This window comes from Vespa velutina, chromosome 12 (assembly GCF_912470025.1).
Source record: "Vespa velutina chromosome 12, iVesVel2.1, whole genome shotgun sequence".
Classification (NCBI taxonomy): Eukaryota; Metazoa; Arthropoda; class Insecta; order Hymenoptera; family Vespidae; genus Vespa; species Vespa velutina.
Window position 1 is genome coordinate 892,247 of NC_062199.1, and position 25,294 is coordinate 917,540.

Consider the following 25,294-nt stretch of genomic DNA (forward strand, 5'->3'; position numbering starts at 1 on the left):
GGAGTGTATGTTATTATAATAATATTTTGTTACGTACAAGAGAAAGAGAGAGAGAGAGAGAGAGAGAGAGAGAGAGAGAGAGAGAGAGAGAGAGAGAGAGAGAGAGAGAGAGAGAGAGAAACTTATCAGGAAATATAATTAATAGTAAGTAATGATTACGCTTCAAAATTGTTCAAATAACAACAAAATTGTTTACGTAATGTCTATTTGAATTAGCGTTATATTTTATCTATACAATTTTGAAATGTCTTTTGATTTTATTGTAGAATAGTGCATTAAAAAATATTCAGTTTATTCGCAAGTGGGGACAATGTGTTCCCGATAAGAAATTCACTGATAAAATATTGTATAAAATGTACAATCTTCGGAATGCTCTTTATTCCGTCTGAAATGTACTAAAGAGAAAGGAGACTAATAGCTTTTTCCTTTTTTTAAGTGGCATCAGCAAGTTTCATCTCCAATCTCTGTAAGCATTTTTTTATTGTCATTATCGATAGGAAGATAATAGTTTCGAATAAATCAAAATGTACCAAAGAAACTTCACTTTCGTTAAATGACTTTCATTATTTCGAAGGAGCCTATTGTTTAAAACTTTATATAACACGAATTATTACTTTCAGTCGACTAAAAGGAAGAAATAACAGAGATGAACAAATCGCGAACTAAGAGATGGTCCCAATACTTGGCAGCGGTTACAGGTAAATGATCCAACTACTATCGTTTAAAGTTATTGTTAAAAAGAAACGATGAAACTTATTTTTGGTATCGTTATCAATCATTTCGATTAATTACTTTTCGATACAGCCACCTTATCATTGGCATCCACGGGCGCCCACATTGGCTGGACATCACCAATGTTACCAAGATTGAAATCTCTGGAATCTCATGTACAAATCACATCCGACGATGCTTCCTGGATAGCTTCCTTCTACTTGTTGGGTTCTATACCTGGCAATATTATAGCCGCTTTTATAGTAGATTGGTTAGGCCGCAAAAATAGCCTTCTGATAGCTGCTGTACCTCTGGCCATCGGATGGATTTTGATCATTATTGCTTGGAATCCCTATGTCTTATATGTATCTCGTTTCATCAGTGGAATTGGTCAAGGTATAGTATACGTCGTCTGTCCGATGTATATCGGCGAGATTGCGGATAAAGAGATCAGAGGATCTCTGGGATCTTTTATAAAACTGATGGTAACTTTTGGTGAGCTTTACGCACATGCGATTGGTCCATTTGTATCGTACGAGATATTATCTTATGCCTGTATTCTCATATCAATCGCATTTTTCGCATCCTTCGTTTGGATGCCCGAATCACCTTATCATTTATTAATGAAGAATAAACAGAGAAAAGCTATGAACAATCTGAAACAGCTTAAACCAAAATCGACGAAGGAGGAGTTGGAAGAGGACATGGATCAGATACAAAAAACAGTGATACGAGATCTCAGGGACAAGATTCACTTTTGGGAACTCTTCAATACTCGTGGAAATAGACGAGCCGTCCTAATAAGTTTCGGCCTTCAACTGATTCTCCAATTCAGTGGTATAGCTGCGATAGAGTCCTATACTCAAGAAATTCTTCACGAAGCAGACACTGGCCTTTCTGCTGGGATAGCTGTCATTATTTTGAGTGTACTGCAGTTAGTCGCTGGATTAGGTGCAGCTGCACTCGTCGATAAAATTGGCAGAAGACCTTTGCTTTTAATTACCACTTTCCTCGGTGGTGTCTCACTCACGATCACTGGTGGCTTCTATTTTTTGAAATTTTATTTAAATCTTGACATGGCCGGACACGGATGGATCCTTCACGTTTCTATAATTTTCTACGAGTTGATAATCGCATTGGGATTGAATCCATTACCTTACATGATGTTAGGCGAACTATTTCCAACGAATGTAAAAGGTACAGCGGTTTCTTTGGTTAACCTTTGGGCTTCTCTTTTGGCCTTCATCGTATCGAAGCTTTATCAAGTGATATCCGATGCCATTGGAGTTTACAGCGCTTTCGGATGGTTCGCTATAAGCAGTTTTATTGGAGTAATCTTCATATTGTTCCTCGTCCCAGAAACCAAAGGGAAATCTTTGTTGGAAATACAGGAGGAACTTAATTGCAATAAGAAGAAAATGGAGGCTAAGAAGAAAAAACAAGAGGAGATTTATATAAGCACCATAGCTTAAGTCTGATAGGAGAAGACAGATAAAGGCGAGGGCCCGGTTTAAGGTTTGACAAACATTTATCCTATTTTTTCTTTACACACAATTTTTGCACATAATTTTTCAAAAAGTAGATCGTCACTGGCAATCTGTTTTAATTGATAAGGCAAGCGCCGTAAAAAAGTATTAGCAAAATCAAACCTGAAAAAATAATTCTTCAATGGGCCAAACTTGAACTCAAATTTGTGAATCTCTGATTTACGATTTTAAGAATTGCTTTCCTTCTTTATTACAGAGAAAAAAAAGAAACGTGCGAAACATTGATCGATACTTTAATGCGTTAAGTTTTATCAGTAGTGGAACATATTAGATTTATTTTTAGTTATTAAGTAAGGGCCCTTATATTCCATTCGAAAGAGCGACTTGGATAAACGTTATGAGATTGCCAAAGATAACTGAAAGTTTATACGAGTACTATAGTTTCATTGAGAAATAAGACTTGCTCGATAAAAAAATAGACGTGTAATAAAATAATAGTATAAACTTGTTACGAAGAGTATTTAGGCAATCTCAATCGTGAATAATGTGAATCCAATGTAATCACGACTTTCTAAAAGATTTGTCGATCAGAGAAGATGACTGATCGACGATTGATTTCTGAGAAAGTGAGTGAATACTTCAAATGCGTTAGCTGGGCCCCCTCAATAATAGAGCAAACGCGCATGACCATCTCTTCGTCCCTTTTAGGCAGGGTTTAATAATGAAATGAGTGAGACTGATAGATTAATATTAATCGTAAAGTATATTTATTTATCGTAGCACGTTCTCAGCGAAAAAAAAATGTAAATGACGGGTGGTTCATATGCAAAAATCGAGAGAACGTTCGACGATTAGAAACATCTTCTTATCCCTTTGAGGCAGGGTTCAAAATGAACGACCAACGTTATATAACGATTACGATTAAGCGTTATTAAAAAATATCGCACGCACGAGAGCGAATGTCGCAAAAAATGCGCGTGCCAATGGCCCTGATGCAAGATGGATTGAGCACTAAAGCATGACTAACTTATTTTTTCCCTTTTAGGCAGGGTGAAAGATACATTAACGAAAACGATTTTTAAGCAATGCTTTGGCGTAGAATATAACTGGTCCGAATATATATATATATATATATATATATATATATATATACATATATAAAAAAAAAAAAAACAAGTATATGAAAGATCAAAGTGTCCTATTGTATCTACTATTTCAATACAACATGTCTAAGCTTATATAGTAGATGGCACTTTAAAGTTAATAGTGCCACGTTAATGTTCACGCAATTGCACGACTCTCTACAAGTCCCTTTTAGGCAGGGTGTAAGACTAGCGAAAATCTATTTCGTACAGATTTCTACAATGTAGAAGCTCGCAATTTAACGTTAACAATAAACTTTAATATTTACCTAAAAAATTGGTAGAATTCTTTCCTCATCTTCTTCCTCCATCCTATCGTGATTTTGACAGGAACGAAAGTGGAAGCATTCATCAACTGGACAATTAATATTTATATTCTTGCATTATAATAACCGTTATACATAAATGTTATTACAATATAGAAACATAAATTTTAATATTTCACTCATTAACATCTCGTAACGTCATTTATTATACACACCACTGTTTTATTCGAAATTATTATTAAAATTCTTCGTGTATTTTTTTCTTTTTTTTTGTTATGCCTCTGGAACTTGTTCTCACTTGAGCGACCTTGCATCTAATTTTCTCTCTCTCTCTCTCTCTCTCTCTCTCTTACGATCTTATTTCTTATTTCGTTCACGACTGGATACGCACCCCCCTGAAAAAGCATTTCTTTCATCTTACTAAAACGTTCGTTCATCGTCGACGAAATTTCTACAAAATATATGTTTCTAATTGCGAAAAAAGAAATAAATAACGAATTCTTCCTAAGATTTGTCGAAGTAGAGAAGAGTTGAAAAGAGTTAATGCCTTTTAAATAGTAGAATAACTTTGCAAAATATTTCTCTTTGATCGTTCGACGCGATCTAAAACGTATCGATTATTTTTTAATACAAGTAAGCATAGAATTCTAATTCTTTTCGATATGGGAAGACGAAAGTGAAGGAAGCTCGGAATTTGGCTATTATAATTTGTTCTCAAGTTTATATAAAGAGACGTAGTAAAGACAGGCAATTAAGTTTTAAGTTACCTTTTTCCTTTGGATGTCCCTTAAAAACATTTCCACAAAAAGTCTCTATGAACATACATATACACGCATACACAAACAGACGCTCATTCATTCTGGAGTGTGATTGTCAAGAAAAAACATTTTGCTTTTTACTTATCGCACATACTTATCACATATACTCTTTGCATTTTATTTCTCATCGGACGCTTCAGTGTTTCATTTATTCTATGGTACTATTATAAATATCTCAGTGAAAGGAATCTCTCACTACAATAGATTATAACGTAAGACTTTACTATCTTCGACTTCATTTCTCTTCCTAATCGAAGATAACTTATCGGACATAGAGGCCAGAGTGCACTCACGAAATTTCCCTTAAAAAGTGTGCTCGTTAAATCGCTTGCCAAAGTTGCACGTAAAAGCATTTATCGTTATCATTAATATTATTGTTATTGTTATTTGTTCTTCTTTTTAGTATTGTGTTAATATTATTATCGCTATTATCATTACTATCTCATTATCATTAACGTTATTTCAATAATAATAATAATAATAATAATAATAATAATAATAATATTATTATTATTATTATTATTATTATTATTATTGTTATTATTATTATTATTATTACTATTATTATTACTATAATTATAATTATATGAAGCCGATTTATGTCTTTAAAATATTCTCAAGTAGCGCGTACGAGGTTCTCTTGCCCTTTTTTTCCTTTTTTTTTTTTTTTTTTCTTTCACTCCTCGATTCCTTCCTTACACGTTTGTAACGTTTAACAGAGAACGTTAAAATCGAGAGTGACGGCAGTCTACGTCACTACGGTGAACACACCCAATGAAAGTTAAAGATCTTAATTTAGAATTCGTATAAAGTTACGATTGTACGGTGTATATCTCGTGTTTACTTCATTTCTTTTCCTTATTTTTTCCTTGGTAAAAGTTATTCTCTTTTCACGTTAGGCCAATCGATTTATGAGACTAACTATAGTTACGAAGTTAAAGGATACATTGTTTGCTATCTTTTATATAGCGTGAATAGTGTCAGAAAGGAAAGAGAGAAAACGAAAGGTTTGTAGAAGATTTTCTAGGATTTCTTGAAGATAATTGAAAAGAAAAACAAAAAAAAAAAAAAAGAAAATATATGTAACTTTCTCTCTTTTTCTTCTTTCGTTAAATCAGACGTTACAACGTCCAACCGTATATTATTAATAGTTGGCCAAAAAAATAAAATACAAATGCAAAATATACACGCTTGACGAACGTCGCTCGTAGATCATCATAATCTTCCTTTGAACGTGTGCAGTTTGCACTACTAATTATCTTGGCCAATTAATTAACATGCCTGATCCGGTCCCCATTCATCCATCCATCGTTCAATCGAGTATAGTGTAAAATAGTGGTATTCAGAAGTTAATCTTCCGATTTAGAGAGCACTTTGCAATTTCTCTCTCTCTCTCTATCTCTCTCTCTCCTTCTTTTCAATCGATGCGAATAATGTTGGAAACGAGGCAAAGATTAATTTTATAAAGATTCGAGTAAGTTGTCAAGACGTTACGATTTAACAAAATACCTGCCACTTGTGAAGAATGTTTTTCTTTTCTTCTGATGAGATATTTTTTTTTTTGTTTTATTTCAGAGACGAATGATCGATTAACATGTCGTTAAAGATCTTCCTGAGTTTGTAACGAAGCAATGTCGATTAATAATTGCGAGTGTCTTTGCTTTGGTATATATCCGTTGTCATAAAAACCAATTCAATTTTGAGTTCGAGACCGATCGATCCGTCGGTCCGGCGAAGAATCGGATCACTAAAAAAAGGAGCTGTAAATCGATCGCTTGCGATCCTTTCTTAATTGCTAAAGTTATACAGGCTAAATCTCAATATACGCGATCGTATATGCTCTACAAGACAATAATAATTTTATATCATACAAACAATTGACAACAATAATTTTGGCTTTTTATCCTCGTCGCTAGTTTTTTTCTTCTTATTCTTTTTAATTCTTACGATCACGACAGACAATAATGAACATTTTATTTACATGGCTCTCTATACATCGTACGTGAAGCTATTGATCGATCGATAAAATCTAACCAAGAACGCATCCAAGTATAGAAGGATCGAGATTCGAATCTTTTTTTCACGTCGATTAATTTATCTGAAAAATTCTTATTCGAAATATTTCTGCTCTCGATCCTTTTTATTCCGAATGACTCTCAACAGCGATCCTCGTGACTAGAGTTTAACTAATTCTTTCGTTGTCGGCATTCGGTATGCGAACGATTGTCGAGTCGTGTCTTTGCAAATTCTTTCTGAAACAATGTTTATAAAACAATCCACGAGGTGGAATTCGCCGAGAAAATTTAGAAAGTGCAAGGACCCTATCAACATTCGCTGTACCAACAACAATAACGATCCAAAATTTGTAGATCACAACAAGCAGTAGTTACTGCCAATTCGATTCCTGTGCGTTCTCACAGGAACGACATTTAACATCGTCGATAAATATTAGTGACAACTTGAAATATATACACACACACACACACACATATGTATATATATATATATGTATGTATATATATCTCCGTTGCTGATTCCTTCTTCGACTTCGCGAAATCGACCAATTCAAAGTTTCCTCCTTTCCCGCTGATTGCATTATTAACTATCGATAACGTGTTACTTACTGCTAAAACTCGAACAGTACTTTGAAAACAATATCTCGATGTCGGGACTAATTAAGTAAACCTAATTAGTAAACTTGCTGACTATCTATGGAATCGATCGATATTACCTGGCATTACCACCGATCTCAATAATTAAACTTTGCGTGGGATTTCTCTTTGAAGCAGCTATGACAAAAGTAGAGAAATTGAAAAGTAGAGAGATCAGAAGAAAGATGTGAGAAAACGTTCATTGGTCGTTACTCGAAATGAGGAAGGCCTACGGCCGTTTAAAATATACCACCATACGTATTATGAACGTATCTTCACTGAAAAATCTTTGTCGAATTTCTCGACGAAGCGTGATGTTGGTTGAAAACCTTCGAAAGCTAACAGGATACATCCTTCGTCTTGGAAATCGTAGCCCTTAGGGAGATGCCGTTGCGTTAGCTGGCACAAAGTCCCTGTTCAGGGAGTTTAGCAACTCTTCGTTCTCTTTGCGAACTGGAACAATAAAAATGTTCTTAACCGCCAACGGGATTGTAACTAAAGGATTTCGTTATCATCTTTTTGCTTTTAAAGGACTCGTGTCATTTTTGTTAAGATATAAATATAGAACAAATAAAAAAAAAAAAAAAGAAGATGTTAAACGCGAAAGCTCTTCGAAAATGAATCTCAAGACTAAATTAGTCCAATGATTTACGTTGTGCACGATGTTTGATTAACTCCTTGGAGCCTGTAGGAGGGCTGTGAAAGGAACTATGAGTCAAAGTGACGACGACTACGAGAACCGAGGCAGCCAAAAGAAACAAGAACGTTCCCAGAACGATCATGGCTACTCTACGATGGCGCCTTGTCTGTTCGTTATCTTGTTCATTTTCCAGGACTTTTCTTGCGTCCTTGGCTTCTGTTCTGGCAGGACGAACCGAGTCCTTTCGTCGCGTTGTCCCACTTCTGCGTGGTCTGTTCTTCTTCGACACGCTTGCTCTTCTTCCATCTCCTGAAGAATCATTTGTTCGTAGGGAATTTCAAGAATTATTTTCTCTTGTTGAAAAAATATTATCCTACCTAAAGGAGTCGGCCTACCAGAGCTGTTGATCCTAGAATGGCCAGAGTGAACGCTGGAACGTCGACTCGAACGAGTTTCCACTTCTGAATTGTGCGACAAACGTCTATTAGTGCCGGAACAAGTGGAGTTTCGACGAGGTTTCTCGCCTTTTATTGGTAGGGAAAGTGTGAAACGATCGTCCAGTTCTAAACAGATATTGTCTGGAGCCGGTGGATACAAGGCTGAACGATCGTCCAGCCGAAGGCAATCGGAACTCGATCGATAAGGACTGTATGAGCTTTCCGGACGATGATAGAGCTCTGGTGTTGAGCTTTGACAGTTCTCCGTCGTTAAATCGTCCACGTAAAATATTACCCTTTCGGAAAAGGTGCCGGAAGGGCGTCGTATGCGACTTTCTCTTGAATTAGACTTCATAGTTTTAGTTGTTTGTCACTATCATTTTCAGCATCATTCTTACCTTAGCAAAAATTCACGTGTAAACTTTCACAGCACTGTCTGGCGCGTCTCTCAATTTATCATTCGCGTTATAGAAATTTATTTTCTAAAGATGAATCACGCGTCAACAAAGTAAGATCATTGATACGTTCACTTGCTCACTTTCCAAGAAATTTCTAACGAGATTATTTTTGCTACGTCAAGCTTAACGCTTTGCCATCTCGAAAATGTTGCAAACTTCTGAAATTCCTTTAGGATCGTGGGAAAAAAAAAAAGAAGAGCGCATAATAAATGTTTAAAAAGTTATTTTTGCCTCGTTGTAAAGGGTGATTAAAGCCGATCGACCCGACGACTATATGTAGGTTATTCGGACTAAGCTAGTTTGCAGGGAACACTTGGTGTTCAGTTCGATCGTTTTTCACATGGGACTTTGAAAGATTTATTTCGCGTATTTCTTGAAATTTTTTCTAATGGAATCTGCAAGGAACATCCTTGAGTTCAATGCTCGAAAGAATATTTTCATTAATATCCTCGCTCGTTAGGTTCGTCCGTCGGTAATTAGAAGTTTTACGAGGAATCCCTTTCAGAAGATGCTCTATAGAATTCATTCCTCAGATTCACACGATATTAATAACACAAATTATGATATTTAATTAGAATTCTTTTTTCAACAAATTTAATCGTAGCACCTGTTTGCGTCGCATTTTACGCTTTTACGAACAAGACCAGCCTACGATCATTAATTCGATCTTTAAGCCTGAAATATTTACACTTGCTGTTTTCCTTAAACTCCAAGAAGTAGAACAGAGATGATTACTAAAATTAAATCATTGCTGTTCGTGAATTTTCAAGGATACCTCGGAACGAGAAACTTTCTTGGTTGATCGATAACAAGATCGATTATGCGAGCATTATGCTTGTATTTAACGAACTCGACGATTTGTTATTCATGCTCCGTTGTGACGTTCCAGATATCTTGTAGCAACAAACTTCCTATGCAAACAGCCTGAGAGAGAGAGAGAGAGAGAGAGAGAGAGAGAGCAAGAGCGAATCAGTAATGGTAACGCAAAGAGTTGATAATGGCGAAAAGCGGAAGCAAGAATGAAGCACTTCCGAATAACAAGGCTGCCATTGAGCAGCGCCAGCTGGAAAAGGATTGCGCTTTTCCAAATGGTAGAATGAGGAAGAAGAAACGAAAGTATACAGCAAGAAGAGCTGAAACGTCAAGTCTAGGTGGTAGACGTCACCCTTGAGTATATTGCGACGTGTATTTTTAGCGACTAGGATCTAGTAGGCCACCGATCCGCTTTCCATGTCTCTTTTTCCTCGCCTCGACCGCGTTTTCACGTGTGTGTGTGTGTGTGTGCGCGCGTATGCGCGCGCGTGTCTGCCCTCGTGGGCCGGTATATAATGCACGAACAGCATAATGTGCGCGCGCTCACGTTCTACGTGCACGTCGATAAATATACTTACTTCGCCGAGAAACTCGAGCCGATAGATACGAGCGAAATTACTTCGATAACCGCAAAAATGTAGGAAGAGAGCTGAGGATGCTCTGTGAGAGCTCTCTTAAAATCTAATTTTTTCGCGGATATTATCAATGAATTTTATACTTGCGAGAAAGTGAAAAGTAATTAACATTCAAAGAAATGATTGTTGAGTGGAAAAACATTTTGAAAGTAATCCGATAATCGATTTAAGATCGTACAGGATGGATTTATAGTACGATTCGAGGAATTCAAGAAAGAAGGTGGAATAATCGATCGAATTAGTTATCGATCTTTCACGATGAAAATCTGATTGTCCTGTTAAGAGTACAACAGGTGAGCGTAGACGATGATATCGTGAACGGAGGTATAATTTCGGAAATTCAATTTCCTTGGCACAACTCGTACGGTTTGCTTTATTGGCTAGCATGTTCGATGTGTGCACGTTCGATCTGGGAAATTGGCAGTCCGCTGAGGAAGTCGAATTTAATTGATTCTATGGATGGATATTGGTGTTTTCGGCATAAGACGAGATGTCAGCAAATTATATTAGAGATGGTAATTCGGCGATGAAATTCGGTAATTTTAAAATTCGTGAGATGAAACAGAAGCTATAGATTGTTAAATTAGTCCTCGTAAAAGCATCTTTTATAACCAAGTTCGAGATTTAATGAATATACATTGGTTAAAGGCAACACGGTTTTCCAGGATATAGTTGGTTCAAGCGATTTCCTCTATTTGTGTAGGAAGAAGAAGAAGAAGGAAAAAAAAGGAGGAGATGTAGAGAGAAAGAGGTGGATGTTAATTCGATCGGAGTTAAATCGGTTTGACGTAGGTAACTGGCTGCAAATTTTTCTGTGGTGTACTCATGGAAGCTCATGGGAGAATTTCCAGCTCGTTCTCCGGGAAAAATGCAAAGTTCTGTCACGGAAAAAATTACCATAAAGACTAAAGTGGAAATACGTTATTCAAATAACTTAGCCAGAATTTATGACTTTCGGCGTTAACGTTTGTTACTCTAGGTTTTCGTCGTGAAAGAAAGATGAAGATTCGCTTATCCATTCTTCGCGAAGGAATTTTTTTCAGAGCTATACCTTTAATCAAGCTTCGAGAAAAGGAAATGTGCTTTATCCGTTTTAATAGATATCAAAAGATAAATTACGGGCAAGCCGAAATTTCAAAGTGGTTAGCGTTCACCCATGCTGATCTCGTCTACGAAGAGACGTTAGATATCGATAATCGATAGTACTCGTGTACTTGTTACCAATATTAGCATATACCAGCTCTCAACGGTATAAGGACATTCGCATAATAATGACTACGGTGTTCGGGAAATGGGGAAAAGCGAATGACAGGCGTAACAGGTGATATGACCGCATGAAATGCAGACGGAAGTGCATCGATCCATATTATAGTGAACCACAGCCGATTTTCCAATTGCATTCACATCAGCTGGCTGACTTGGATCGAATACGACGACCTCCGACTTCTGCCATTGGAGATCTGCTTTTCCTTTAGGAAATCGAAACGGAGAGAAAGGATTCGTCGATGTTCCATCGAAAATTATTACTCTTCGATTTTAACGCTTCGAAACGATGAAAACTTTTGAACGAGCTAAGACGAATGCCATCTGGTATTTGATCGCGGGAAAAGTGCTAGGAGCAAGTTCAAACGCGACGATACGCGAAAGAAATCGAGGCAAACTTGATCGAAATATTGCATTTTGAATTTGATACGATGTGACATAAAGGGAAATACTTTTTATGATCCTTTCCCGAGTAAAGAGAAGATTGGAAGATCCCAATATGATCGACACGGGCGTTCTATTTTCTGCTCGCTTTGGAAAGATATAAACAGGTTGTTCTTTTAATAAACGTACACATAAAACTGTCTTCTTCAGACTTCTCTTTCGACGAGGGAGAAAACGAGAGAGAAAGAAAATTCTATCTTAATTCGAACTTCTGACCTATAATTAGATTTCTCTCAGCGTAAACACAATTTCACATTTCCGAGAAATAAATCGCCCTCTCTGTGGAATCAGTAATGGATTGACGATAACGCGTCCTTATATTTTTCATTCGATTTCTAAAAGTTCACTCGATGAGAGGAAATCAGATGAAAGATGAATTAAACAAGCGGAATGACTCTTACATCGTTAACAAGATCGTATAGGAGAAGATCGAATTTACTTCGATCTTCCGATGATTTAGTGCCTTCAAATTTGTCTCATTCTAAGAATATAAATGTGGAGTCTACGTGACCCGACGAACCTAAAGTCTCGTAAATGATAAAAAGTATCGAAAATTTGATAGGAAAAGAGATTAATTAAAACGTTAAATTTTCCTTGACCTCCGGTAAAAGATTCAACGAAGGAAAGCTCTTAGAAAAGATGAACCACGTATTTCTACGCTTACATTTTTAACGAGAACAAGAGACAATTTTCTTCGAATTTATAGTCAAACGAAACGAGCAATGAGACTAGCTAATTTTCAAAACGGAATTGTCATGGAATTTCAAGTACATCTTTTTGTTCATTAGTTGAATAAATTTACCTTTACGAAGTTAACCAATTATTTATACAATACACTAATTTTCCTGTTTCTTAATATAGTAAACAATAATTCCCGAACACATCCATATTATGCAGATGTTGATGAATATCCTATTATTATTCTCATTTTTTGTAATTTTTTGCAAAAATTTACAAGGAGAAACGGACTTTCAATGGGTTTACAAGCCAGATGTTTAAAAAGTAGAGAATGCCATCGTGAATCCGGCTAAATATCAAGAACGATGAGACCGATCTATATTCGCCTTTTTAATGGCCTACGTCGAAATTGAAAAGCGTCGAAGGAAATCAGATCTGCCTCCGTCCATACTTGACCCGATTCTTATAAAAGCTTATAATCATTGTTAGCAGGGGAATGGAGAATAGAGGCGAGACGTTATAATCAAACGTTTTCACCAAACGAGTTCTCTGTCTTATCCGTGTTAAATATGAGTTCACTGGCGACGCTGGCCCGCTGACAACGAAGAAGTTTCTCGGAAGTTAAACGCTTTATAATCGAAGTTTCCGAGAGTAAACGAAAAGTTGAAAAATTTACGGACTATGACGCAGTTCAGTCGAGTCAAGCTATAAAACTGTCTCTCATTTCCATCGATTGTCTTATGTAGGTACATCGTCTGCACAAAGGCAAGGAATAAAAATTTCGCAGTGCCTTTAAAATTCTTGATTATATTTAGAAATGAAGATATGCGTGGATCGAAAGATCGACGGACACGTTATGTCGAGGGAAAATATAATGAACCTAGTCGATAAAAGTTTTCGGACAAAGGATCGTATCTTTGTTCTCTCAACAAATGCGGGATTGAACTTTCGTAGAAAGTGTAATCATTTGTTGTTAGCAAGAACAATAAAAAAGATCACTCGTTTGCGTATAATCAACGATCGTGAATTCCGGATAATAACGATGAGTTTTACACCGGAGATGAATCTTCAAGAGTTACCTTGAATTCATCGAAGCTTCTCGTTTACTTTTATCGTCGTTATTTGATAGGTTCTTTTAACTCGTAAAAAAAAAGTTAACGATCCTGACCTGCCTTACTCAACAACTTATTCCTATTTTTGCCTCTCGGATATCGAGAGTTCCTATAATTAGAGATATTACGGAAACGTAGTAGACGAACTGCAAAAAGTTTCGACAATATTTATTATGACTCCATTCGTCTGCGTAAATAAAATCCTCGATAGGCTATGTTATCCTTTCAAATTGTCTCTAAAGAAAAAAGAAAGAAAAAAAAAAAAAAATAAAAAAAAAAAAAAAAAAAAAAAAAAAACAAAGAAAAGAAAAATAATTCATTTTCTCAAACTTGACAATATTGACACTGATATATAACTTTCGAGATTTATTGATTAGTTTTGAATAATATCTATAAAAGTTTATGTAATTCCATGGAGAACACCTGTTACAGCATAAGACATATGAACTATAATGACCTAGTTGAAAAGCCTCTAAAGATTAATGACCCTAGTTTAGGGGAATGAAAATCAATAGGGACAATGTGCTACAACGTTGAACGTAGACTCGAAATATTAATGTGATTAAAGTATTGAACAAAAAACTGTAAGTCGTTTTTGAATGTGCAATAAACTTAACGAATAATTAAATACAATCACGGAGCACATCGTTTTAACGAGAGCAAAGGAAAGTTCGTACGTCGAGAGCTACGTTTTACAGAGCAAATAAATTATTTTTACGTTGTGACAGGAAAAAAGCTAAAAAGCACACTGATCCTCCCATTAATATTTTTTTACGTAAAATTCACGCTCCTCTATCCTGCACTCATTGCAACTGCATTTATTTCCCTTGCGTAATATTTCATATGCACTTTTTCCCAGGCAATGCGATCATCGAGCTGCTGCTAGAAAATGCATTCTTCCCTCCCACGTTATTAATATTTTATCTTTGTGAAAAAACGATCGTCCTTTCATATTCCAAACGTTGAAAAATGTCGACGGGCTAAGGCAAGGTAATACTTTATCCGGGTCGACTTTACATTTTCAAGTTGGTATTACAAAATGAATGCACACTCACAAGAAAAGCTACACGTTTTATCCGTCGGGTCGAATTGTTTCTATTGAAAGATGATAATTCTCGTTGGAGAAAAAAGACTTGATAAAACAATAACACGCACTTTAAAGTGAACGTACTAAAGGATAGAATAGAAATTATATCGAGGAAATTCACAGAAATTCTTTTGCTTTAAACGACGAAGAGTTTCGACGTGATGACACGAGGGATATCGAACTCGACACACTTTGTAGACACTTTTCGCACAAGAGAGAGAGAGAGAGAGAGAGAGAGAGAGAGAGAGAGAGAGAGAGAGAGAGAGAGAGAGAGAGAGAGGGAGGGAGGGAGGGAGAGGGAGAGAGAGAGAGAGAGAGAGAAGGAGAGAGGGTGGGAGAGAGAGAAGGAGGTGGAAAACGTAGAGACGAGGAAAGCAAGTGGTTGGTTTGGAAAAGCTTCTCGAAGTGAGGAAAGCACAGGAGTGCCGACCTCGAAGCGGTTCTACCACGGAAATCCGACGGCCGACTGGAGGATTCGCAGACGTGCGCCTTTAATTTAGAGGCGTGGAGCGCTCTCAACCTCGTACACGCTGCATGTACGCCGTTTGTACCTGCGATGTGTATGTGCACATACTGAGATCACAATGTAAAACCACCGAAATGGTAGGTACTACTTTCGCACCAAATTTTTATTCTCTTTTTCTTTCCGTCTCTTCGTTTAAAGAAAGAACTTTATCGTACTGCAGCGGAAGCCTGTTAATTGGCCAACAAAGTCTTTCCTTTTTGTCCTTTATCTGGTCCTTTTCTGGAACGCGACGTTTCAACAAAAAGTGTCGACTCTCAAAACCACTAGAAAAGTACTTAGAGAGAGAAAGAGAGAGAGAGAGAGAGAGAGAGAGAGCTATTGTTTCCTTGACTCCTTCAATTCGTTCAACTTATTAGACCCTCACGTGTGACTTATCTGAAGATCACGAAGGAAATGATTTTTCTTCTTGATTCAGTAGTAATACATCTAATCCATTGGACGGTAGATGGTGTCGCTACCTCGTTCAGACTGAATAAAAGCGAACGAGTCGTCTCCTCTATCGACGAATCGCGAGAACCTCAAGGACAACTGGTATTGGAAGATTGACGTTGCAGTTTCATCTCGGCCGGTGTTTTCCTCCGGGGCGGTTTAAATGTTTTATGAAGTTGGAGCAATCATTCTGATGCTTTTTAAATGAATTCCTTGTTCATGTTCCCAATCCGTGAGCTTTCTTTCATAAGAGGAGGATCGATGACTAAGCTCTCAAATATATTTTTATCGTGGAGCTTTTTTTCTCAAGTTTACAATCCAAAAAAATTGTTGGATTTTTCTGATATAGGATTTCGATATATCAGAAATGAAGCATCCAACAGTTTGGTCGTTCGAGTAACGTTAGAAGTGTAAGCGTGGTAAGTTATATAGGGAAAGTTTTGGTCTGTCGGAAACTTCTTGATGAAACATTCATTATTCGTGAGCCACAATTAATTTTCAATCAATTATGCATCTTATACAAAATGGCAAGGAAATTTTTGATGAATTTTGAATTTGACGAAATGAGTAATTCGTAGAGCTTTCGCATGTTAAAAATCTGAAGTAAAGTAAGAGTATTTATGATCTCGTTATCGATAAGCTTACCCATGTCGTCGATGATCGGTGCCATTCTGAGGGTGACACCGACCAGAAGCAAGGACATAGCCAAAAGTAGGCAAGCCGTGGCAACTATCGTCCACCTCGCACGAGGTGGTAGTTCCTCCGGATCAACAATTTCTTCCTCGGGTCCAACGGACTCGATTCGCCGTCGCTTTCGCTTCCGCTTTTTTCGTGGCCTGTGATAAGTCTCTCTGGGCTCCTCGATCTTTTCAGGACCGCTCAGAGTTTCTTCCTCTTCCAACTCGTCGGCTATGTTCAAAGCCAAGTAGTCCTCGTCCTCGTCGTAGTGAATCTTCCTGCGAACACGCGTTACTTAAAAATACGCTCGTATCGGAAGAAACGAGTTAAGCCAGAGGCGAATCATAGTTCTCTTATAACACTCTTATAGCGTCTCTTTAGTTAGTTCTATATCCTTGCCCTCCCATCCTTTGAATGAGAAGCCCCAGACCCTTTTACACCCTCTTAATTAAAGCTTGCCCTCGTTCTTAGATCTTTTCACGAATGAGAAATGATAAGCCATTTTCATGGTCTTCACCGGCATTATTGTGAAGACTAAGGGAAAGACGAATGGTGTACGAGTACCTCCATCGATCAGAATGTGTCTGCATTGTTCGACAGGTTAATGTTTACTCCTGTCGTTTCAGTAGACGAGAAGGAGGAATCGAATGATCTATTGTTAGAACGTTAGCTTATATTTAGCTCGTGGATGAGATTTTCTAGCATCTGATCTTGGACTTTGTTCGATCTATTTCTGGAATATTCATCTGTAACGTAACGATCCTCACGTATTTATGTCATTCTAACAAGAAGTGACATTTCAATTTGCGAAATTCACATTGTAGCACTACTCTCGCAATCCTTTATATGCCATTACAAATGACAAAGAGCAGCAGGCAAGTCGTACATAATAATCGTTCGACGTTCCGCATAGGACGATTCTAGTAAAACAAGACACGTAAAGGTCATGATACGCTTTAAAAACTACAATATTCTTCGTGAAAGGCGATGACGTCCGTTATCAAGCGCAATGCGGTCGTTTCCTACGACAAATGATGCATTATGCGATGTTACCATGTCATGATTTTACGACTGGCGAAGGGATAACGATCTTTTTGTAAAACGATACTAGAAAAAGAATCTATATAGAGCTTACATAATTTATAGTTAACATTGTACTTTGCTTGCATAATTGATTCGTGATTCGTTGAATATTCCGGAAACGAGAATAACAAAAAAAAAAAAAAAAAAAAAAAAAAAAAAAAAAAAAAAAAAAAAAAAAGAAAAAAAAAATCGAGAAATGAAAGAAAAATGAATGGTACTAAATAGAAATTCTCATGAACATTTTCAGCCGACCCAGATTTGACTTTGTCGACAATGGCCAGGGTTAAGAATCGCTACTTTAGAAACTACGTCAAGTGGTACGGGTCGACGTAGAGTCAGACAAAGAAATACAGCCCAGATAGCTAGTATTTTCTACGATAACCTCGTACTATACATGCATAATTTAATCGATCTTTTTCATTACGTTGTACATACTGCAACCATATCACGTCGGTTAAAAATTTCTTTCTTTTCTTTCTAACAAAGACTGTCACTTTCATCAATTTCTTATAACATAATTCGACTGAAATTGATGGTAATAACCGAGGAAATCGAATCCTATAAACAATTGAAATTTAATCAAAGAACGATCGATTAGAAAATGGGAAATTGCCTTTTCGAGTGCAATTAATTTTTTATCGAGTTTCGAGAAAGAATTTCATTCCATTCGTTCGTCGAGCGCTACAGATGGTGCTTTATAAAAAGAAAGAAAAGGAAGGAAGAATGAAAGAAAAATAGATAGGAGCCGAGTTCTACATCAAAGCGCTTTTAACAGGAACGGCGAGTGATTCGGTTTAAAATTGAGCCGGACAACGAAGAATAGCGCGCCGTTCGGGCGTTTGAGCTCATACGTCATGAGTATAAAGGTCGCTACTTGCTATCTCTCTCTTTCCACCGATAGAGAAAAGTTAGAGAACGTTTCACGGATGAAAAGCGTCGAAGAGAGAAGACCGAGCTCGATGATGTCCTCGCCGTGATCATCATCGGACCATCCATCCCTCCAAGTACCTCTTGCACCCTCTTCTACCTCTCATCCTTCAAAGCTAGCTATCTCTTTCCGAGCGGCGTAGTTTCATTACACGGTCGAACAAGGTTCCTCCTTTATTCGGAGGATCGTTCAGCTTCCCGACCGAAACATCATCATTCGAAACTGACTGCGAAGAGATGAGCATCGACGAACTTTTCCAGCCATGCATGACCCACTTTTTAAAAGGCATCCTTGTTTCTTCGAAATGCTCGGAGATTTATACTTAAGGTAGACTTATAGAAAGGAAGATGTCTAATGCAAAGGAGAGTATGTTTGTTTTTTTCAAACTCGGCGAGTCATTAAAAAAGTGTCAAAGAGCTATAGCGAATTCGCATCGTGTTCGTTGACTTAACGTGAATGGAACATACCGGAGCTACATTAGTAGACCTTTTCAAAAGCGGTCCGGGGAAAAATAAGGAGGAGCGAACGCGTTGTAGACTTACAATTGAGCTGTGCTTTGGGAAAAGTAGCAGGCACTTCGGTGCAGCCGCGGATACTCGCAGGAGTCGCTAAGAGCCTCTCTTGTCCTTTCAAAATTTATCAATGCCAGATCTTGTTCGCCGTTCATGTCAAGGAGTTCGAGACGCGCTTCGAGACCGGCTTGAATATCGGCACTTTGAAGAACACGAGGACTCTTCGAATGCCTGCGTTTCTTCCGTGGACTTCGTGGACTCTCCGAAGCTCTTCGTCTTCCTTTACCTAAAAGCAAAAAGCGATCGAATTTCATTTTTATTTCTCATCGAAATTATCATTTTTACGATGGGACACGATTTTATTTATTCGAAAATTCAGGTGGCCCAAATTATCTATCGATTTACATCGTCGCGAAATCGAACGGACAACCTAACTAATACTCGTTCGTTCGCATTTATATTGAACACAATCGATTAAGCGTTAATTAAAATCGATTAGACGTTAATTAAAAGGGAGAGGAAATACGCCATCGATATCATAAACTACTGTGGGTATTTTTAATTCACCGAATTCCATCGCGTGAACGTCATTAATGAATTTCTGTTAATTATCATTTTGCCGATGAATAAAGAAAGAAGCATTCACGTTCTTTAGATCGTTTAAAAAATACACACGTAGGGCCTATTAACGCGACAATGAACAATTTTATAAAAACGATGATTTATTAATAAATCGTTTACTAATAAACGAGAAATGAAAAATATTTACTCCGTTTCCAATGGTTAAATCCGCAGAATTTCACGAGCGGTATCGAGTGACTAGAGGGTAGGATAAGTTAACGGAGTGGTTGCGCGATCGAATATCAACTTCATAGCTGGCTTCCCGCATAGGATACGCATGTAAATTTCATGCAATTGATTAACTTTGGTACTGACGTGTCTCCTAGCGTAGTAGCTTATCAAAGAGAACGAGAGAGCGAGAGAGAGAGAGAGAGAGAGAGACAGAGAGGGGGGAGTTTCATACGCCAGGTTTTGAGGTGAAAATTAGTACAACGATTGAATGCATATATATCCTATATCACGTTTCTACCCATGTTTTTTTATCTTTGTTACATTGCAGTGTTATGAGAACTCTCTCTCTCTCTCTCTCTCTCTCTCTCTCTCTCTCTCTCTCTCTCGCTTCGATTGTCGATCGACTTGTACAAGTTTCTATTTTGCTTATTTTTACTAAAGACTTGATACCCTTGTACACGATTATTTTTATACTGTTACTCGATGCTTTTGTTGAAAAAGTACGTAGTAAAGGGTCCTCGAACTTTCTTACGTGCTATTTCTGGTTAATCGTATTGATCTTTCTTCCAATGAAAATTCCTTGAACGTAGTTTTGATTCTTCTGTATGGTATTACAAACGTTTGTTTCTTCAAACTCTTTCCTCGTACGTACTTACGAAATACGTATTACGAGATTAAAACAGGGAAATGTGGATTCTTCTTGTAGGAAGAAGAAGACTCACCATGATGTGATTTGTGTTGATGATGAGTCATTGAATCATCGATGTAATCGCAAGGAGCTGAATCGTGTCGTCTACGGCGATGATGATGGTGGTGGGGATGATGGTGATGATGGTGATGATGACTCTTCCTTCTATGTTGGTGATGATGTTGATGATGATGATTCAGCGACGAGGAGGCCGTGGAGGTCGAGGTTAATCTCGGACGACGCGGACTGGTTGGTGCACTGCCTGAACGTCTGCCGAGCGTCGATGATGCCTTCATCGCCTCCACCTTTGTTTCCACCAGAGCAGCGAGGACGGCTTCGAGACGTGCCACCTCCACGCCTCCGCTACCATCGTTTGTTGAGACTGCCTTGTCAGCGACATCGGAAGTCGACGGCATCACCGTCATCTCTCCACCTAAATTTGGTGCATTACGCTTCCCACCCTCGATGATGACTACTTTTTAAGAAGCCGACTATTCCGTCTTTATCCTCTTTTCATCATTTCTCCCGGCGTTTCGTTATTTGTCCAAGTGACGAGCTACCGGAACGATTATGGTATTCCACGATCGTGATAGCGATTAAGTTCCTTGATATATAGGACCATTTCAAAACGCAGTCCGTTTGCCATATCCCAATAAAATAAAATGTCAATTCTACATTACCCTGAGAGAAAATCTATCGTCCCTGAATTTTCTGTATACGTGAAAATCTGTCCCTTTTGTACGGAGCAGCCAAACGATATTATCTGATCGTGAAAATCGCTCGATCGATCGTACATAGCACGTTTTCGGAGAGCTCGTTCCCTCGGCCACAGGATGTCATACGCGGCAGTGACGGGCAACGAATTTCCATCTCCATGATGATCGAATCGTTTTGGCGATAACGTTTGTTTCTGCCTTTTCCAACGAATTAATCGATGATGACCTCGGGCTGAAGACTCGTACCATATGGCATGGGGTTCAAACTACCTTCGAGCGCGAAACGTTCGATCAGGACTTTTTCATTTTTTATCTCGTCCTTCCACTTCTCTCGAATCTTTTTCGAAAAAAAAAAAAAAAAAAAAACAAACTCTTTGCAAAGAGAATTCGTCAGCGAGCTTCGTTAGTACCGTTTCTATAAGTTCGTGCTTTACGTTATTGGTCATATAATACTCCTCATGGAAATTCTAGAGAGGAGGCTAGGAGACCTTCGGTTTTTCAATTATCGGCCTGAAATACCGATTCATCCATTCTTTACGCTTGTCAAACCAACGAAGGGAATCGAGGGTGTAGTATGTAACTCGAGTTTTTTTGATCGACCATCATACCACATGGTATATTTATGTATTACACGAAGTGAAGACTTAAACCGAAGTTACGAGGGAGCTAAGAGAATGAGAAGCGCGCGCCGAGAAGAGACGGCGGTGTATAAGCTTGTTTTTGCCCGGCCAACTTCCCTCGACCCTTCCTAGTCTCTCGCGTAACAGCTAACGACCTCGTTCCTCCTTTCTACGGGACTCGTAGCCATACCACCTTCAAGTAGCCGGACCCGGCCGAGACACCTCGTTCTCCTCCTTATTCTCTTTGTCCTTCTGGTCGTTTGAAGGCAAGGGCCGAGGGAAGCCAGGTTACCCTAAACCACCATCAGGTGTAAACTCTACAACACTGATTCTTTGATATTTCAAATCAACTTTGGCTAGCTCCAGCCATTCCTTCGTACGAACTCTGTTAAGACGGACAAGGTCAAGCCTCGATAGGACAGTTCCTCAATAGTTTGCACTATCTTTTTCTAGGGGTTTTAGTTCCACTCTCAAATCGTTCTACCAAAAGCCGAGAGAAAAAGGAAGCGTGGGAGATAGCAGCCCGATTCATCTCACGTTCCGTTCTAACTTGCGTGATTGATGTTACAACGATCTTTTTCAGGAGTTCCACTGACTCCGTTTTCTTATAGCATGTAAAGCGCAACAGGATCGTTTGGTGCTCTCATCGATTAGATTGCTCGTAAATCAAACCAGGCCGCTTGTCGCGATGAAAGGAGTCTTAAATCATAAAGAAAAATAAGGAAGAGTAGGAGGAGGAGGAGGAGGATGAGGAGGAGAGAGAACTCCGATTGTCGCGGGTGGTCCTATTATTCGCCTACTCTTGCTTATACTTTTGCGATATAAGAGACAAGGTAGATGGGAGAAGAGAAGTAAATAAAAATTTCTCTTTTGTATATAGGCTATTGACGACTCGTCAGAAATCCGGAAACTTTTCTTCTCTCCTTGATGATGTCATTTCTCTTGAGAGCGATGGTAAAGTACTTGTAAAGAAAGAAAGAAAGTTGTTTTCGCCCTTTCTCTAAAAAGTATCTTCACCGTGTTGTCTCTTGTTCTTAAAAAATTCAGGTGATGTCCGAGTAGGTTTATCTTCTGCTTGGCCGAGATTTAAAAAGCTCTCCTATTAAAGATAATTAGAGAGAGAGGGAGAGAGAGGGAGGGAGAGAGAGAGAGAGAGAGAGAGAGAGAGAGAGAGAGAGAGAGAGAGAGAGAGAGAGAGAGGGAAGTGTCACAAGTTCGTCGATCTCGATATAAACTTTAGAAAGTCGGTCGTTTAGGGTGTGAAATGTAGAAGTATAAAAAAAGGAAGAAAGAGAGAGAGAAAGAGAGAGAGAGAGAGAGAGAGAGAGAGAGGAGAAGAAAGAAACAAAGGGAGAAAAAGAACGAGATGATCGTAGGGGAGGCTTTTGAGAGAGTTGAGTGGAACGGGTCAAGAGCGTATGGCTTGAGCTAGCCCGAAAGTCGTTGTACACATTGCAGGCCGCGCAGAAGTTGCGGTGGGCAGTAGCTCGTGACGAAAAAAACTTAAGAGAGGATGAGAACGAATCGTGGAAAGGTAAAGAGGAAATTCACGCGGGTGTCCTGCTCTCGAGAAGTCTTCGAAGGGTTTTCGGAAGGTCACTGCGGCGCGACGAAGCGTCACACGCGGTTTCTTCCTCTCGCATATCGCGCGAAATTTAACTAAATGAAATTTAAGCGAAAAGGAAGAAAGAGAAAGGTAGTCTGCAATGATCCTAAAGACACACGTAATATATTTACACGCTGTAATACGTTGTTGGTTACAACTGGATAAAGTTATCTCTATACGAAAATGAAAGTAAAGACCGTCACGCGTCACGACGAAGGGATTTGCGTGCGCGAGTACTAGCGATCGGCCGAATACTGGGGAGAGTAGCGTCGTGTAGCAGACAGGCTCGCTCGGTGGGCAGGTAGCCGCTCTGGCAGGGATGCGTTCAGTTCTTCCCCACCCCTTATACAAGCACCCCTTCCAACAACCGCTTGCCTACCATCTCTACCACCTCCACATTTCACCCTACATCGTCCACCACTACTGCCAATGCCACCACCACCACCATCACCACCTCCTCGTCATTTTCATCCACCTACCGACGCAAAGGAGGTTGCCGTCGAGCGTAAAAGAAAAGCTCTCTGCACGTTCCCTCCCCCTCTCTCTCTCTCTCTCTCTCTCTCTCTCTCTCTCTCTCTCTCTCGCCAAAACCTCATTGTTTTCCTTCTGCTAGTTACTTTTCTCCCTTATCACCCTTGCCGCATACGATTTCACTAAAGATATATACTCATATTATCGTATGCATGTACGTACGTACATATGACCGTACGCTCGATCGATCGAAGCGGTAAAGTCGCTTCTTCGATTGCAAATGAACGAGAACTATTGTCGTCTATTACGTAGCAAAGCTGCATGGGATGAATATACCAACCGGATATGATTAGAATTTAAACGATCAACGCGTTACAGAAACCGTAGTGGGCTTTTACCCTCGATGGATCCGCGCCAGTTTTCAAGCTGGTCCTGAATTTTCGAGTGGTTCTTTGTTAATGATCAAAAATACTCTTTCTTCGTGGCTTTTTTTTACGTCTGTACGTGTATCTATATGTATATGCAGATTACAGAGTCCTGGTACTGCGGCATTCGCATTGTTTTCACTTTGCCGTATCGTATTAATTTTGTGTACCAAGTCCTTCCGCTTTTTTCTCTATTACGTTCCATGTCTTTAATTCATTTGTATACGTACGAGTACATTGGATAAGGAACATTAAAATATAGGTAATGTTAATGCCCTCCTTCCTCATTTTTCTTTCTGAAATATTTTCCTCCAAATAAAAATCTCATATATTATTGCGAAATGACAAATCGAATATTTGTATGTCTATTAAGAAGATCGTAAAAAAGGAATAGTTGTATTATTGGACCACTTCGATCCGTGGTGGCGCCCTTCTCATGATTCTCCTTGCCATATCCCAAAACTAGATTCTGGAAAATGAAATTTACATAATCCTATTATCGCTATCTATCTTACGTGGTAGCGAATAAAGAACTGTCTTGATCGACCTTCTTAAAGGATTATCTCTGTGAAACTTTTCAATATTTGCCAACGAAATCGCTCGAATGTAAAAGAAAAGTATTTGGAAAAGAAATTGTCCTTTGTAAAATCGGACAAGTTTTCAAATAAAGCGAATAGAATGAAATGGAATTTCGCGATAACGACGTCGAAGTAGAGCCGATAACAGTGTTCTCTCGCTCGAGGACATAGATTTTATGCACCACATGCAGAGTTTTACATTAAATTCTCCAGTTGAGTCGTATTCGCTGCTACACGATCAAAAAGTTTACTAGGTAAAAACTTTTATATTGCTCTATTCTGTCTCCGATTACGTTCTCTTTTCAATATTACTAGTAATCTAAAGCATTTTCAAACGATATATATCTTTTCCCTTTTTACTTGTATTTCTTTTTCTGTACTCGAAAATTCGTAAGACTTTTTTTTGATGGATCAATGGAACACCATTTCGTTCCACAGAAAATGGACACTTGTGAGAATCATAAAATTGCGAAATCGATATACGTTCATTCAAGGTGAAAAAGAAGAAGGACTGCATTGTATATGTATTGTAAATCTAGTGACTTGGCAAATAAAATATCATGCTCAAGTGTATAGACAGGGAAAGTGATCGTATAAATT

General features: G+C 38.4%; 3 protein-coding genes and 1 long non-coding RNA gene across 6 annotated transcripts in view; 2 read left to right on the top strand and 2 right to left on the bottom strand.

Annotated features, from left to right (window-relative positions):
- Positions 1-304: 304 nt before the first annotated feature.
- Positions 305-2,940, top strand: LOC124953503 (facilitated trehalose transporter Tret1-like). Its single transcript, XM_047505008.1, has 3 exons — positions 305-466; positions 621-698; positions 805-2,940. Exons 2-3 carry the CDS (start codon positions 647-649, stop codon positions 2,181-2,183), a joined length of 1,431 nt encoding a protein of 476 aa, XP_047360964.1. The 5' UTR covers positions 305-466; positions 621-646; the 3' UTR covers positions 2,184-2,940.
- A 2,126-nt stretch (positions 2,941-5,066) lies between these two features.
- LOC124953508 (lateral signaling target protein 2 homolog) lies at positions 5,067-23,593 on the bottom strand. Of its 2 annotated transcripts, XM_047505020.1 has the most exons (5): positions 20,313-23,593; positions 18,829-19,084; positions 16,243-16,553; positions 7,728-8,024; positions 5,067-7,528 (listed from the first exon to the last, which is right to left on the bottom strand). In XM_047505020.1, exons 1-5 carry the CDS (start codon positions 20,701-20,703, stop codon positions 7,452-7,454), a joined length of 1,332 nt encoding a protein of 443 aa, XP_047360976.1. In that variant the 5' UTR covers positions 20,704-23,593; the 3' UTR covers positions 5,067-7,451. The 2 variants fall into 2 exon arrangements, with proteins under 2 accessions (XP_047360976.1, XP_047360975.1); XM_047505019.1 differs by lacking the exon at positions 7,728-8,024 and having other exon boundaries at positions 20,313-23,567.
- LOC124953510 lies at positions 8,355-15,671 on the bottom strand. Its single transcript, XR_007102246.1, has 3 exons — positions 14,611-15,671; positions 8,551-8,777; positions 8,355-8,490 (listed from the first exon to the last, which is right to left on the bottom strand). It is a non-coding gene; the product is annotated as an uncharacterized LOC124953510 (long non-coding RNA).
- Positions 15,004-25,294, top strand: part of LOC124953509 — a 34,263-nt gene continuing 23,972 nt past the window's right edge. The window contains exon 1 of one of the 2 annotated variants that reach the window (XM_047505023.1): positions 15,004-15,245. In XM_047505023.1, the coding sequence (XP_047360979.1) occupies positions 15,177-15,245 (69 nt within the window). In that variant the 5' untranslated portion in view covers positions 15,004-15,176. The remainder of the gene's footprint in view (positions 15,246-25,294) is intronic. The other variant, XM_047505021.1, reaches the window with a different exon arrangement.

Excerpts from the sequence above, each read along its gene's own strand:
- LOC124953503 (XM_047505008.1), top strand. The coding sequence starts at position 647 with ATGAACAAATCGCGAACTAAGAGATGGTCCCAATACTTGGCAGCGGTT. Across the intron at positions 699-804 it reads ATACTTGGCAGCGGTTACAG|CCACCTTATCATTGGCATCC; the intron begins GTAAATGATCCA and ends TTTTCGATACAG.
- LOC124953508 (XM_047505020.1), bottom strand. The coding sequence starts at position 20,703 with ATGACGGTGATGCCGTCGACTTCCGATGTCGCTGACAAGGCAGTCTCA. Across the intron at positions 19,085-20,312 it reads TCAACACAAATCACATCATG|GTAAAGGAAGACGAAGAGCT; the intron begins GTGAGTCTTCTT and ends TTTTGCTTTTAG. Across the intron at positions 7,529-7,727 it reads AATCAAACATCGTGCACAAC|TTCGCAAAGAGAACGAAGAG; the intron begins GTAAATCATTGG and ends TTATTGTTCCAG.